This window comes from Cannabis sativa, chromosome 4 (genome assembly GCF_029168945.1).
Source record: "Cannabis sativa cultivar Pink pepper isolate KNU-18-1 chromosome 4, ASM2916894v1, whole genome shotgun sequence".
Lineage (NCBI taxonomy): Eukaryota > Viridiplantae > Streptophyta > Magnoliopsida > Rosales > Cannabaceae > Cannabis > Cannabis sativa.
Window position 1 is genome coordinate 48,582,812 of NC_083604.1, and position 16,832 is coordinate 48,599,643.

At 32.1% G+C, this 16,832-nt stretch overlaps 1 protein-coding gene, 1 long non-coding RNA gene and 1 other non-coding gene across 3 annotated transcripts; all 3 read right to left on the reverse strand.

Annotated features, from left to right (window-relative positions):
* Positions 1–1,177: 1,177 nt before the first annotated feature.
* LOC133037244 (uncharacterized) lies at positions 1,178–4,705 on the reverse strand. Its single transcript, XR_009687361.1, has 3 exons — positions 4,288–4,705; positions 1,394–1,883; positions 1,178–1,283 (listed from the first exon to the last, which is right to left on the reverse strand). It is a non-coding gene; the product is annotated as an uncharacterized LOC133037244 (long non-coding RNA).
* A 4,270-nt stretch (positions 4,706–8,975) lies between these two features.
* LOC133036964 (uncharacterized) lies at positions 8,976–9,887 on the reverse strand. The gene has a single exon (XM_061113750.1). It carries the CDS (start codon positions 9,885–9,887, stop codon positions 8,976–8,978), a length of 912 nt encoding a protein of 303 aa, XP_060969733.1.
* Positions 9,888–14,387: 4,500 nt separating this feature from the next.
* Positions 14,388–14,494, reverse strand: LOC115715524 (small nucleolar RNA R71). The gene has a single exon (XR_004011391.1). It is a non-coding gene; the product is annotated as a small nucleolar RNA R71 (small nucleolar RNA).
* Positions 14,495–16,832: the final 2,338 nt, after the last annotated feature.

The window sequence follows — 16,832 nt, forward strand, 5'->3', positions numbered from 1 at the left end:
GTCGTGGAAGATATGAAATATCCATAACTTGGGTGGTCAAAGGTCACACTTTGACCCTTGTAAGAAGATAAAGCTTATAAATGATCCTTTTATTTATATCACAAAATACTTATTTAAAAGTTATGGGTTAACTCCTATATTAATAAAAAAATATCAGTAACAAAATCAGGACCACTCATCAATATAGAATAAGAATAATATCCCCACAGTTATGTAATCACCGAATAGATAGATTTAATATGTCAATAAAATACCAAAATAATACCTAGCACCCATCATTCCTCATTTCTAACTAGTACATAGCTAATTTAAGTCATCCAGACCATCCATTTCAGCTTAAATACAAAATCAATTTCATTAGAAGATTAAAGAGTAGAATAAGACTAAACTAATAACAACTTTCTTTCTCAACGGTACCATCCTCATCCACCAGTGTCAAACTGAGTTTCTAGAGTGGGAGAAAATATGGGTGAGCTTATAAATCCCACTAGGAAAGCAACTAACATCAAAGGACCTCTTGGTTTAATAAAATTACTGAATGTTTAGCTTTGTAAAAATAAAATATCTCAACACCAGTATCGAAATATATAAATAGCATAGAGAGACCACAAAGAATCATAAAATCAAGTGTCAAATGCATATCAAATCGTCCGCTAGACCCGTAGCTCTCAACACCAATCATAGAAAACGACATCCAAAACTGAGTAGTTGCACCTGATATCCACCACGATATTGGGACTTAGATTTAATTCACTTCCTGTATAGATTCTAGGTCTTTCACCTACAGGTGAGTGCACACCTAATCTACCTATGATGACATAGAGATTAGGTCGTGAAACAACAATATGCACCAAACATGATCAACATGGCTCTCGTCAGTATAACCAAAGCAGGCAAATAATAAGCATAACAAAAGAACATATTCCTTTTTATTTTCTAAAAAATTCGGCAGCATAACAACTGTATTTTGAATAAACCCAAAAATCATAACCTGCAAAAATATTGATACATAAAAATATGTTTGGCACTCCATGCCTCAGAACAGTCTAGAAAAATATGCAGATTAAGTTTTCAATTTTTTAAACAATTGGCGAATAATAAAAATTTAAAATATGTTTAATGTTATACAACACATCTAAAAATCAAGTCCAATAATTAAGTTGAGTCCTCGCCTCTCCCAAGTCGTTAAACTTTGTCCAAAAGAGGATCTTAAGCTCTTAAGCTCTTAAGCTCTCAAGTCCCGAGCTCCAATTGTTTAGTCCAATCTTAGATGTTACTCTCACCTATACCATCAAATAGTTAAATAATTATCATCATCCCATTCTACATCTAAAACTAAGTATAACGACATAAAATATGACTATATTTAAAATTTAGGGTTCCGAAGCCTCACCTAAGCGGTGTACATTAACTATCGATGGTCGTAAAAATCAATGTACCGGAAATGTCGCCAAAAATAGGAATACTGTATATTAAAATGACCACCTCGACGAGTAGATCATACCCATGCTAACTGTTTGTCAAAACAGTACACGATGTCGCCAGAAAGTTGTCGGATAGGGGCAGAGCTACAAAAATGTCACCGAAAAAAGTAGCGAGTTGGACAAAATAGCTAAGTGTGGGTTGTTCTTCTGTCAAGCTGAGTCTATTGGTGAAGACGGCTCGTCAAACGGACACCGGAGGTGATTGGAAAATCCGTTCAAAGTTTGAACCACCAAACTTTGACTTGCGATTCTGAGCTAATGGCGGCGAAAGAAGCGGCGCCGCTTGGGGGGTGAGGTCGCTGGCACCTGGGGGTTCGAATGGTCTGGTGCATGGGTCTGGTCGGTGGCCAGTGGTGGGTCGCCAGAGAGTGGTGGTGATGGTGGTTTGTGGGTTTCCTTCTGTGTTTTGAAGAGAGAGAAAAAGAGAGATTGAGTGAGGAAGAGGACGAAATGGGATGATTTAAATGTGATTTTGATTTTTTTATATATATATACATATATATTTTATTATTATTATTATATTTATAGCTTTTGACTTAGTCAAAATCGTGTCTTCACATATTATATCAAGATTACAAGATTATATATGAGAAAACTATAGAAGAAGAATAATAACACACAATAAGTTTGACTAAAGCTTAAGGATCTTTGTCCTGAAAGTCATTTAATTCCTCCATCATATTGACACTTAAAGAAACTCTAGAAATACTCTTAAGAATATATCAAGTCTCATATGCTCAGCCTAGTTTCTAAGGGCATATCCTCACAAGGTTAACCTCAACAAATTATTTCAACGATATGTCTCTCACAAGTGAACAATATGACCTCTATTTATAGAGTTTTCACTCTCATATAAACATGAATAACCACTATAAAGCCCTTAGATGTTGCCAATCATTAATTGGGCATTTATGATATTAATTAGGTGATTTAGAGTAGGTTTGGGCTATTAGAAAGACTCCCAAATTTTTAAAAATGTATGCACTTGTATGCTGAAAAAATAGTAACCATTTTTTTAGCTTTGACCAATTTTTCTTCAAAATGTTCCAAATCACTCCCACTTGATTTTGAACCATTTATACACCTTATAAATGTATAAATAAAGTTTTCAACAACTATAATTTTAATAGCTATCATTCATTCACATTTATAAATAACTAGTAACATCTTTTATTAATTTAAGAGTGAAAAAGTGGTGAGGGTTACATATTCAAATGATCATCAAATTAAAAGATTTACAACTTCGATTTTGTGATCATTCTACACACATTTTGTAACTCAATAATGTATGTTACAATTTGACAAAATTAATAATTTATCACACTTAATTATTTGTAACTTAATTATTTAATCGAAACATTTTATTATATAAAATAATATATATAACATTTGTAGAAAATAATTTTATAACACAATATTTTATTTAATCAATTAAATATTATATTACAAAGTAATATAATATTCTCCCACTTGATTAAATAACTCCACTCTAATAGAAATCATTGAATTTGTGCATAGTGTAAAATATCTTTCAACTTAATTTTTATTTGAGTGTAATTACCACAACGTTTGTCAAAATTTTTGTTGCCATAACATTCAACCACTATTCTTTGATAATTAACTGGTAATAACACACATACCTTCCACTCAAGAACCTTATAAATTTCTTTTGCACTGTCAATGGTCATGTGCACAAATCCAATTTATGGAGTTTCTATAGAGAATAACTCTCAATTCTCATAAGAGACGTCAACAACCCTACTCCATATAGTTAGAATTTTAGTGTCTCACAACTCTTTAGATACTTTCTTAATCTTAAGTGAGTTTTCTTAAGTTGTAGCTCCATTAAAAAACTATTTGGTTTTAACCCTCCAATTTTCACTACATGTGCTCACCTATAAATAGAACAATTGAGGACCACATTCACTCTATGGACTTGTGATTACCTATTAAACTTAAGACTTGATTTTTACAAGTGTTAAGATAGGTTACCATCAATGAGTAAAATACTAAGAGAGTTTAGGTCCCATCCCTCGAAATTCATGTTTTAATCTTGTGTGAAAAATAAGCAATTTGTTAACCTCACATTTTTTATTCCAAACGAATCATGCTAGCAAAATATAGTGTCCACATTTAAGGTGACCACTATTCTCCTTCATTACTTAAGCTTTAAAAATTTAATCATAAAAGATTAATTTTTACCCAACTCAAATTCTCAATAATTTTGATACCAAGCATATAAAAATTAAACACTTATTTAGACACCAAACATGTCTTAATTACACACTTAACCTTAGACACCAAACATGTCAAATTCACACTTTATCTAAGACACCAATCATGTCTCAGATATACGTTAGTTTTAGACACCAGACATGTCTAAACTGTCATATTGGAGTATACACCCGCACACTTTCATATTTTATTGATAATATAATATTTGCATCTTGATTCTAAAAATATATAAGACGCTTTGTCTCTATAGTTATTATTTTAGATTTAATTTCCTTCTTGAAATTATTACCACCAAATGTGTCAAAATTTCACATATGCACATAGCAAAATAAGCCTTTGAAATTAATTCTACCATTAAAGGGAAAAATTTGAGCTCAAAAGCTCAAACCTTGCTTAAGCTTCACAACAAGCCACAATTTCATGTTAAAATCACTCAAACTAGCATACAAATACTTCAGAAAACATATTAAAACCTAAAAACTCGCACAACAATCCTAACTCAAAAAAAAGCCTGGGAACCTAACCTCAAAACTTGAAATTGAAAGGAAAAGATAAGGGGGAAACTTACCCAACTGAATACTTGTGCTACAACAGCTCAAATCTTCAAGAATTGGTCTAAAATGCTGAAGAACTTGCTAGTTTTCTAGTTTCTAGGGTGAGGCCTAATAAGAGAGGAGAGAGGAAGAGATAATGGGTTATTATTTCTAACTTTTCCAATTGATTAAATGAGTCATTATAAATTACTCTTTCTACAATCAACCAAAAGTAATAAGGATAAGCTTAAAAAATTAAATAAATCAATTCAATTCCCACTTAATAAAATAATACTAATTTTAGGGTAAAAGACTTAATTACCCTTTCTTACACATGTAACCAATACACACAAAGAGGTAAAATGGTCTTAAACTATAACCATATTAACTCTTGACATTCTAAATGTCTAACTAACTCACCCTGTTATTTCTAAAGTACAGAACAAAAATAAAATGACTCTATAGGCCATACATTGCATTTCATCACTGTTACCAGCATAAAATATGAAAATCATAATATTTCACATATAACAATATTAGCTCACCTAGAACTCAAATATATCTCCACAATTACATAAATAATATTCAAAAGTCTAATTCTAAATTTAAGCCCTAATTATCTATTAATTCTCATAATAAAAGTAAGTGGTCATTATAGTTGCAGCACTACAACCTGGTTAGGGACTGAGTCAAGAGAGTGTTAAAACCTCCAAGCATATTTGGTGGTGTTGGTATTGTTCATTCTACTTTGAATGTTGTAGAAATGAGTGATAATGAACCAAAGATCATATAGGGAGGCTATGAACTCAACTCACAGTAGGAAATGGGGAGCAACAATGGACAATGAAATGGACTCACTAGTGAAGAATATAACCTGGATTCAGTGAGAAAATAATCTTGTAGTGCAAGATCATACAGGGAGGCTATGAACTCAACTGACAGTAGGAAATGGGGAACAACAATGGACAATGAAATGGACTCACTAGGGAAGAATATAACCTGGATTCAGTGAGAAAATAAAAAGATAAGAGAATCATTAGCAACAAGTGGATTTATAAACTTAAAGACACAATTCTAGGGTGTGACTCAGCTAGATTTAAGGCTAGACTAGTGGCAAGGGACTTTACACAGAACGAAGGTATAGATTATATAGAGATATAGCAGTAAAACAAACCTCAATTCAAATGTTGCTAGCTTTGACAGGTATGGATGACTTAGAATTGGATCAAATGGATGTGAAAGCAACATTTTTGTATGTGGAATTAGATGAAGAAATCCACATGAAGCAGCCTCAAGGATAAGAGGTAAAGGGAAAGGAAGACTATGTGTGCTTGCTCAAGAGATCACTTTATGGTCTTAAGCAGGCCCCTAGGCGATGGTACAAAAGATTTGATGAGTAAATCACCAATTAGAATTCAAGAAGAGTGTCTATGACTGTTGTGTTTATGTTAAAATTGCCAATGTCAAATTTGTGGTATATCTACTACTTTATGTAGATTATATGCTAATTTCAAGAAAAAGAAATGAAGAAATCAAGAAGGTAAAACAACTATTAAGCTTTGAGTTTAAAATGAAAGACCTTGGTGAAGCTAAGAAAATACTTAAGATTGAAATACTAAGAGACAGGAAAAATAAGAGCCTAATACTATCTCAAAGTGCGTACATCACAAAAGTGCTGCACAGGTTTGGTTTTCCAGATGTAAAACCAGTTAGTGCACCTTTAGCACAACATTTAAAACTATCCAAGACTCAATCACTGATGCGTGTCGTAAGCCACAACAAATTTACTATTTTTTTTTTTTAATTTTAATACTTCCAATTATTTTAGTATAATCGTAAGTAAGGGTCGATCCCACGAGGACTATGTTTATTCAATTATTCACAAATTAGTAACAAGAATTAGAAAAAGGGGAGTTTTGAAGATTAGAATAAAAATTTCAATAATAAAAATTAAAGAAAAGAACAAATTTTAAGTAAAGAATACGATATGAGAAACTAGTTAAAGGTTATTCGCCACCCTCAACAATCATTCCTAATTCCTATTAAAGAATGTAATTTTCAGTTTCCAATCAAACTATTAATCCCGCAGATAACGCTGAAGCAGTCAATTATCCCAATCTCCCTATTGTATGTAATCAAGGCGAAGCGCTCAATAATTAACTCTTTTACCTAAAGCAGTAAATCCATGAAGCATGCAATTTATTTAACTTAGATAAAGCATTGAGATTTATGGAGATAGACTAATCTAGGCAACAAATCAATGAAGCATATAATTCATTTAACCTAGGTTCTATTCTTCATCACAAATTGTAATTTGTCACAAACACTTAGAATCCTAGACTATTAGGTGAATAGTAATCCTAAGATGACAGTAGATTAAAGTAAAACCTAATTTAGTGACGTCTAAACAAGATTAAAACAATAATCATAACATTGAACATAGAAGAATAGAAACAATTTGATATAATGGAAACTAAAAATTAACATTCAATAATAAAATTAAAAATTCATGTTTCGGGTTTTGAAATAACCCTTAACTAAAAGAAAACTACTCAGAACTAGACATTAATAAAAATCATAATATTTAATTTGTAGTTTTTGAATTCCCCCCACTTGTAGTCTAAGAGGTCTTATTTATAGTAATGGGAGAGTTAGTTGAATCCTATTAGAATTAGGATTCTATTTATAGTGGATAGGTAAATCCTCTTAGAATTAGGATTCTATTTATAATAGTATTAGGAAATATCTCGGATAAAGATAATTCATCTTTTAAACAAAAGATAAAAAATCGCAACTCTTCTTGAAAATTTATCTTTATTTTCGCTATCTTTTTTTTAGAAATTTCCTGCTGCGATGACTGATAGTATTTTGGCCATAACTCTCTCAATATTACTCGGAATTGGACGATTCAAGATGTTCTGGAAAGCTAAGAACGAGATCTAAAACTTTCATGTTGAGCTCCAAGTCCAATTCTGCCTTTAAGTTTGTCCTAATTTGCAATTAAGTTCCGCCTTGTACAATCGAGCTCGCCGACTTCCATTATTTTCCACCAAAATATGTTAAAATCCCTCCAAAAGACTTTAAATGGATGAATAGTATTTAAAATAATCTAACAAATTAAAATTACACTAATCAATAATTTAAAGAATCAATTTAAGAATATTAATAAATAAATTAATCATATTTATAAGATAAATATGGACTCATCAAATTCCCCCACACTTGACTCTTGCTCGTCCTCGAGTAAGTTAATGAATGATACTTAAACAAATCGGTCTTTATGAAAAATAATTTTAGTTTCAAAAATTGTACATCCACTTATAAGTCCAAGAAAATCCAAACTCTTCAATCATTAGAATTTCAACTCAAGATAAATTACTTTTCAAACCCAATTTTTGTGTGTGTGTGTGTGCAATCAAATCATCATACTACTAACATTCAAATTAATTCATGCATGTCAACAATCAATATTTTTCTCAAAATAAATGTGTATTTCAACGAAAATCCACTCCATAAGCTTAATTATCAAACCATTCTCCACTAATGTAATCACACATAATTTAAAGATCAATAGAACTTTAGGGGGTTGTAATGTAAGGCTAGGGTGAAAGGTAGATAAAGAAGGTTAATTTAGGCTCAAATCACACCATAGCATATACAACATTCTCTCAAATAATTCCTATTTGTATTCCCCAATCACTCTCCTCAACAATTCAATCTTGTATCTTTTTCTTTCCATAAAACTTACTACTCCCCCACTTAAATTGTTGCAAGTATTCTTTTTTTTTATTATTTTTTTTTTGATGAAATACTTACAACTTGCAAACATTCATTCTAAGGGAATAATAATTATTTTTTTCTCATCATCGCATATACATAACCATGAGTATTTTCTCATCAACAAAACTCTCACACCTTTACAAATACATAAAGCATCAATATACTATGGTGTGAAAAAGGATGAATAAGAATTTTTTTTAGGCTCAAAGGTTATTGCATAGGGTTAAAAAAACAAGATGTCAACATTTAGGCTCAAATTGGGTAAAACTAGGGATTTAACAAATAGGGTAGGCTTGAAAAGCTCAATCGATCCAAAAAAAAAAAATTACCTATATCATATCTTAAAATCATGCACAATTTATTAATTTCGCCTCAAATGATTATCAAACAAGTTCTAGAGTAGTTGAGACTTTAAAAGAAAAGTCAAACATGCATTCATCTTTCCAAACATTAGCAAATATGATAATTCAATTGATGTGCAAAAGTTTTAAAAAAAAATCAAGTTTGAGTTGTAATTAATCATGAGTTAAGCACACAAATCATGAGAATCTATCATTTTCCTAGAATTATAACTAGAATTTCATCATCAACAAAATTATTTTCCCTAAGACCATGCATAAGACATCAAAGTAAAAACACATATCAAACACGAGCAATCATTGTCAACAGAATTTCATTCAATCCACACTTACTAAAATTAAAGCAAGAAAATAATATAAGCTAAAAAAACGATAAAAATAAACAAATAAATAACTAAACAACTAAAAAAAAAATTAGATAGACATGACAGTTAATCTCCCCCCACACTTAATATAAGCATTGTCCTCAAGGCTCAATCAAATAAAATCAATGCAAAATAAAAAGAAAAAGGGTAAGAAAAACTCCCGTAAGGTTGCTTTGTTTAACGTCGTTAGCTCGACTGCATGTTGTGCTCATATGATCTTCACGTTGGGTCTTCTAACAAAGAAACATTCTTTATGTATTTATGAATGAAATCTAACACATTGAATTTAGGTGTTTCACCATCAAATTCCATTCTAAGTATCCATGCTTTTGTATCCAACTTCTCACTCGCAGTGAGTAAGAAGGGTCTCCCAAATAGAGTTGATGTAGGATTGGGATCACCCTCATCTTCCATCTCAATTATGTAGGAATCACCTGGAATGACAAGTCCATAAGCCTGCACAAAAATATCTTTAACTATCCCTAAAGGATAAGCATTAGTTTGATCTGTCAATTGAATAAAAACCTGAGTTTTTCTTGATGGACCAAGATTTAAATAAGCAAAATTAAAATAAGACTTATTATTAATAATTTCTCCTAAATCTATCATGCAATGATCAAACCTGGTTTTACTAACTATGTATGGAATTGTACTTGTCTCAGGCAACAACTTCCTTTGATGAACAACAACATTCTCATTCTCCCCCACACTTACTTTCTCACCTCCATGCAACTTTTTCTCATTTGGACACAACTCCTTAAGAATGTTAGCACAATGAGTCTCTTCTTTGATTTCCTCATGACATGGAATTTTTACCTCAATATTAGGAAGAGTCTCAAGGATCTCCTTAATGGGCTCCTCTTTCTTTGATTTTTTCAATCTACTTGGAAAAGGTGGAGGGGGGACATAAGTTGGTACAATTGGTTTGTATGACTTTTTCAGTGATGGTGGACCAACTAAAGTAGGAGATTCAACCTTTGGTGGAGATGACTCTTCAAGGGATGAATTTCTGGCTTCATGACTTGGAATCAAATCATTAACGTCTTGGTGTGGTGATTCAAGTTGTATACCACTTTGGACAGTGATGCCACTAACATTCTCTATTGGATCACTCTCTACTTGTGAAGGCATAATGTTTGAACATTGAATTTCATATTCACTTGTAGATGTTTCCCTTGACTACGCAGGATTTTCTAACTTTTGTAGAGATTGTTGAAAGATCTGCATATTTTTCTGAAAGTTTTGCTGACACTGTATCATATTTTGTTTAATCTCCAAAGTAGCAGCCTTCAAAGAGTTGCTCATATCAATAAGAGCACGTTCTAGATCTGGTGATAGTACAAGAGGATAGTAAGAAGTTGGTTGAACATATTAATTAATTCCATTGTACGAAGTGCTAGAATAATCTCCCCATTGCTGATTGTATGTGTAAGTGTCATAGTAGGGATTATATTGATACTCTTGTGGCGAGGTATAATAAGGATCATAGTATTGTGGATTGTACATCGTCATGTTTCTAAAGGAAGATCTGAAAATTAAAACCACAACTAGAAGCACAAGTTAGTAAAAAAAAATTAAAAAAAATAGAAAAAAAAAATTCTAATAAATTTTTCTTTAAATATCTATCTTTTATTTTGATTTTTTTTTTTAAAAAAAAATCTAATAATTTATTCTTCTAATTTTTTTTTAAAAAAATTAAAAATACTAAAAACTAAATATGAATAATAAAATAAAATAATAGTCCCCGGCAACGGCGCCAAAAATTTGATGCGTGTCGTAAGCCACAACAAATTTACTATTTTTTTTAATTCCAATACTTCCAATTATTTTAGTATAATCGTAAGTAAGGGTCGATCCCACGAGGACTATGTTTATTCAATTATTCACAAATTAGTAACAAGAATTAGAAAAAGGGGAGTTTTGAAGATTAGAATAAAAATTTCAATAATAAAAATTAAAGAAAAGAACAAATTTTAAGTAAAGAATACGATATGAGAAACTAGTTAAAGGTTATTCGCCACCCTCAACAATCATTCCTAATTCCTATTAAAGAATGTAATTTTCAGTTTCCAATCAAACTATTAATCCCGCAGATAACGCTGAAGCAGTCAATTATCCCAATCTCCCTATTGTATGTAATCAAGGCGAAGCGCTCAATAATTAACTCTTTTACCTAAAGCAGTAAATCCATGAAGCATGCAATTTATTTAACTTAGATAAAGCATTGAGATTTATGGAGATAGACTAATCTAGGCAACAAATCAATGAAGCATATAATTCATTTAACCTAGGTTCTATTCTTCATCACAAATTGTAATTTGTCACAAACACTTAGAATCCTAGACTATTAGGTGAATAGTAATCCTAAGATGACACTAGATTAAAGTAAAACTTAAATTAGCAGCCGTCTAAACAAGATTAAAAAAATAATCATAACATTGAACATAGAAGAATAGAAGCAATTTGATATAATGGAAACTAAAAATTAACATTCAATAATAAAATTAAGAATTCATGTTTCGGGTTTTGAAATAACCCTTAACTAAAAGAAAACTACTCAGAACTAGACATTAATAAAAATCATAATATTTAATTTGTAGTTTTTGAATTCTCCCATTTGTAGTCTAAGAGGTCTTATTTATAGTAATGGGAGAGTTAGTTGAATCCTATTAGAATTAGGATTCTATTTATAGTGGATAGATAAATCCTCTTAGAATTAGGATTCTATTTATAATAGTATTAGGAAATATCTCGGATAAAGATAATTCATCTTTTAAACAAAAGATAAAAAATCGTAACTCTTCTTGAAAATTTATCTTTATTTTCGCTATCTTTTTTTTAGAAATTTTCTGCTGCAACGACTGATAGTATTTTGGCCATAACTCTCTCAATATTACTGGGAATTGGACGATTTAAGATGTTCTAGAAAGCTAAGAACGAGATCTAAAACTTTCATGTTGAGCTCCAAGTCCAATTCTGCCTTTAAGTTTGTCTGAATTTGCAATTAAGTTCCGCCTTGTACAATCGAGCTCGCCGACTTCCATTATTTTCCACCAAAATATGTTAAAATCCCTCCAAAAGACTTTAAATGGATGAATAGTATTTAAAATAACTTAACAAATTAAAATCACACTAATCAATAATTTAAAGAATCAATTTAAGAATATTAATAAATAAATTAATCATATTTATAAGATAAATATGGATTCATCAATCACCTTCTACAAATGAGAATTAAAACAAATGGAGTCTATTCCCTACATTTGTCTAGTGAGAAGCCTCATGTACATTATGATATTCACTAGGCTTGATTTATGCCACAACCTAAGTGTAAATAGCAAATTTATGGGAAGTCTAGGGCAAGAGCATTGGAATACAGCAAAATGGGTTATGAGATACCTCAAAGGAACATCAAACATGAGACTCATGTACAAATTAGAGTCACTCAAGCAAGAAATATAGGGCTTTATCGACTCAGATTATGCAAGGGATGTGGATACTCGAAGATCTCAAACAGGTTACATATTTGCTCTAAAGCAGTGTGCTATAAGCTGGAAAGCCAACTTACAATCTATAGTGGCCCTGTCCACCACTAAAGCAGAATACATTTTTTGTACTATAGCAATAAACGAGACAATCTAGCTTAAAGGCTTAAGCAGGGAAATGAACATTGACAAGAGAAGCATCACAGTTACATGTGATAGTCAAAGTGTGATTCATCTAAGCAAGAATCAGATGTATCATGAGAGAACAAAGCATATTGATGTTCGGCTACACTTCATTAGAGACATACTTGCAGAAGGAAAAGTGAAACTCGAGAAGGTAGAATATGAGGACAACCAATCTGATATACTTACAAAGTTAGTGACTATAGCAAAATTCAATAAATTTTGAGATCAACTTGGAATTTTAGACCTAGCACAATCACTACCATGAAGTCAACACATAACAACCAAGGTGGAAATATGTGAAGTGGTTGTTAGTTATTATTGATAGTTGACAGTTAATTACTAATTGTCTAAAGTCTTAAGTTTTGAGTTGACATGTATACTTGTACCAACTAAGGCATCCTAATATATAAAGGACCTTAGTCTATTCTAGTTATATAACTAGGATCATTTTTTACGACAAATTTATATATTGTAATACAGAGATTTATTCATTCAATCAATATACACTTTCCTTTCATACTTTGTTTTTTGTGTGTGATAGTTTTGTCCAAAAACGGAGGTGTGTATAGCTAGGAATTGATATTGTTTGACATCGATTTATGGTTTTAATGTGATTTAATTTTCTCCTAATTTTTAAGTACTCTATTTCATTGGTACTTAATTACTTTTAATTGTCTTATTCACCAATTAAATGTTTATGTTTTTGATGCAAAATCTGAGTGTTAATTATGCGTAGTAAAATAGAAACATATTTTGATATAGGACGAGAGTAGATATGTTGTTTGGATAGCTTATAAAATTTCTGTGTTTGATGCCTTTTACTTGTTTAGTTTATCACGAGAGTAGAAAATTTGCATGTAATTGAGATTTATATATCTGAGAAGACTCATGTCAAAAAAAAAATATTTGAGAAGACTATAAATTACTTGAGTAAACATGCTATTGCATAGAATTTGGTAATAGAAATTAAATTATGTTAGACCTTAATAGATAGATACAATTAAAATAAAAAATTCTAACTTTTAATCATCGTTAATTTACATATTAATTACTTGCTATCTTGTTTGTACTCTTTCTTTATTGTTTTCTAATTTTAATTTTCTAATAAATTCGATATAGCCAAATAAAAGTAAAAGCTTAATTTTAAAGTACTTAACTACAATCATTGTGGGATCGACCTCATTCTTTGAGATTCTATTACTTGTTAACGATACGTATACTTACGTGTTGAAAATACCACAACAAATTTTTGGGGCCGCTGTCATGGATTGTTAGTTAATATCAATAAAAATTAAATTTTCTTCTAATTTAATTTTTTTTTCTTTTCAATTTTAGTACTAAGTCTGTTTATTGCAAAATTTTCTCTTTTCTCAGATACAATGAGTTTATGCTACGTCAAGGAGCAACTGTCAGATTACCTATTGACCCCGAGATTAAAAAGACTTGCAGACAGAAAAGAAGGAGAAAAAGATTAGAAAGAGATGTAATAGGGGTTGAACAAGAAGGAGCTATGGATGACAACACCAACGTCGAAAACAATGATAATAATAGAGGTGTTGTAGAAGACCAAGCTAATGGTCACAATCAAAATGATCGTAGCCTGAGGGACTACTTGCTGCCTAACTTGACAGGGACCAGATCCTGTATAAGGCCACCTACCGTTGATGCTAACAATTTTGAGATCAAGCCGGTCATACTGTAGATGGTCCAATCCATAATCCAGTTTTGGGGGCTGCCAACAGAAGACCGAAACATGTATCTCGCTAACTTTAAAGAGCTTTCTCAGACATTTAAGGTGAATGGAGTTAGTGATGACGCCATCAGACTGAGGTTGTTCCCATTCTCATTAAGGGATCAAGCCAAGAGTTGGTTGGTATCTTTGCCACCCAATTCTATCAACACTTTGGAGGAATTGGCACTGAAATTCCTTTCCAAGTTCTTTCCTCCTACTAAGATTGCCAAGCTGAGCAGTGAAATAAATAACTTCATCCAACAAGATAATGAATCTCTTTATGAAACTTGGGAGAGGTTCAAGGACTTAATCATAAAGTTCCCTAATCATGGAATTGAAATGTGGATGCAAGTTCACAACTTCCACAATGAATTAGTTGGCCTTACCCGAACAACCATATATGTCACAGCTGGTGGGGCTTTGATGAGAAAAACTGTGAATGAGGCTTATTAACTACTTGCAGAGATGACCATCAACAACCAAAAATGGTCAACAGAAAGAAGCCAATCAAAAAAAGTTGCAGGTATGCATTAAGTTGATGCCATAATGAAGTTGACAGCCCAGGTGGAGGCCTTAACTAAGTTGGTGACTGCTTAGGTAAAGGAAGCTCAAGTTACTTGTGAGTTATGTGGGGGACCTCACACTTATGACACTTTCCCGGTGGATGTGAACAGTTTGCCAATGGAGAAAACTCAAGACATTAAGACTACCAGAACAACAACTATTGTTACAACCAAGGGGGTCGTCGGTAGAATTTTCAAGGGCAATTTCTAAATTAGTAGCAATAAGGGTTTTACCTACAGAGAAATCAGTCTCAATAGAGCCAACATCAGAATCAACAATAGCAAGGCTCTAGTGGAGGGTCTAATCTTCAGACAGATATGCTACTTCAATTCATGACAGAGATTAAATCTTCTATTAAGGTCTTGGAAACTCATATGGGGCAGTTAGCTACTCAAAATACTAACAGGAATCAAGGTAACTTGTCTAGCACTACTAAAGCTAATCTAAAAGAGAACTGTAAGGCAATTACCTTGAGAAGTGGTAAGCACTATGACGGGCCAAGCCATGACAAATCAGAGGATGAAGATCAGGATCAATAAGAACCAGCACCAACATAAGAGAAATAAAAGACTACTGAAGGTCTCCAACAAAAAGAAACTTAACCTCCTATTAGCATTGATCATAACATAAAAATTCCCTATCCTCTAAGGTTGCATAATGAATAACATGATAAGCAGTTCAACAAATTCCTTAAAGTATTTAAAAAGCTTCATATCAACATTCCCTTTGTGGAGGCCTTGGAACAAATGCCAAGCTAGGTCCAATTCATGAGGATATTCTATCCAAGAAGAGGAAGATGGAAGAATTTGAGATAGTAGCTCTGATAGAGGAGTGTAGTGCAATTCTTCAGAAGAAGCTCCCTCCTATACTGAATGATCCTGGGAGTTTATACCATACCTTGCACTATTGGGAGGCTTGAGAATATCCATGAATTGTATGATCAGGGGGCTAGCATCAACCTTATGCCTTTATTAGTATTTAAGAGGCTACAACTCGGAACGGCAAAACCAACAACTGTAACACTATATCTAGTTGATCGTTCCTTAGCCCATCCAAGAGTAATCGAAGATGTCCTTGTCAAGGTGGATAAATTCATATTTCCTGCTAATTTTATAGTCCTTGACATGGAAAAAGACAACAATATTCCTATCATCTTGGGAAGACCCTTCTTGGCAACATGGAAAGCACTAATTGATGTTCAAAAAGGAGAGTTGAAGCTTAGAGTTCAAGGATATGAGGTAGTACTTGTTGGGTTTTATGCCCTAAATAAAACTCATTTCAATATAATCAGATTTACTTATTAATATAGATCAGAAATAACATTTAATGTTGCATGGTTCACATGATTTATTTCATGATTATATGTACATAATGTATAGATTCATCTGAAACCCTTTTCACATACTTGATCCTGTTTATTGTGCCGTCAACACATTGGAAAGTAAACATGACTATGTGAATAAAGTTTCCTAGATTTATCAGACACAGGGTTTTACTGATATGATAACCTACAACAAGAGTTTACTTGTATTTGGAGAAATACTATGTTCTTTCCAGAGCATTGGTTAAAGTAAAGCTCAGGTTGGAAGCATGGAGTATGCATCGGAAGGGACCGATATTGAGCTTTGACTTAGATTTATTAAACTTACCGTAATATCTATTCAAGTCAATATCGCCTAGTTGATCCTAGATCAAATGATCTTAATCCTGTTATGATTAGGCTCAATCTTGAAAGGCTATTCGTGTTCTTTGATTTGTTAGTTAAGCCTACTTTTAGGTCAGGGTGATACGTACATTTTGGGAACACGGTAGTGCAATTGAGTGGGAGCGCTAGCATAAACATGGAATCTATAGCTTCTATCTGGCGAATAGTAAGCAAAGGATGATCTCCTTCGAGCTTGACCAAACGAAAATAAATGGTGGAGATCTCATTTCACATAAGCTGAAATATCATTTATACGGGGTCAACTGTTTTAAGGATAAAATACATAGTAGGGTGTTACAGTAATTTAATCCCTTTACTGTGTAGATCATTCATATAGAGGATAATTGATTACATTAGGATTATAACAATGGATAACTAATGATGTGTCTATATGGTGGAACATA

Bases quoted from the DNA above. Each gene is read 5' to 3' on its own strand.
- LOC133036964 (XM_061113750.1), bottom strand. From the start codon at position 9,887: ATGCCTTCACAAGTAGAGAGTGATCCAATAGAGAATGTTAGTGGCATC.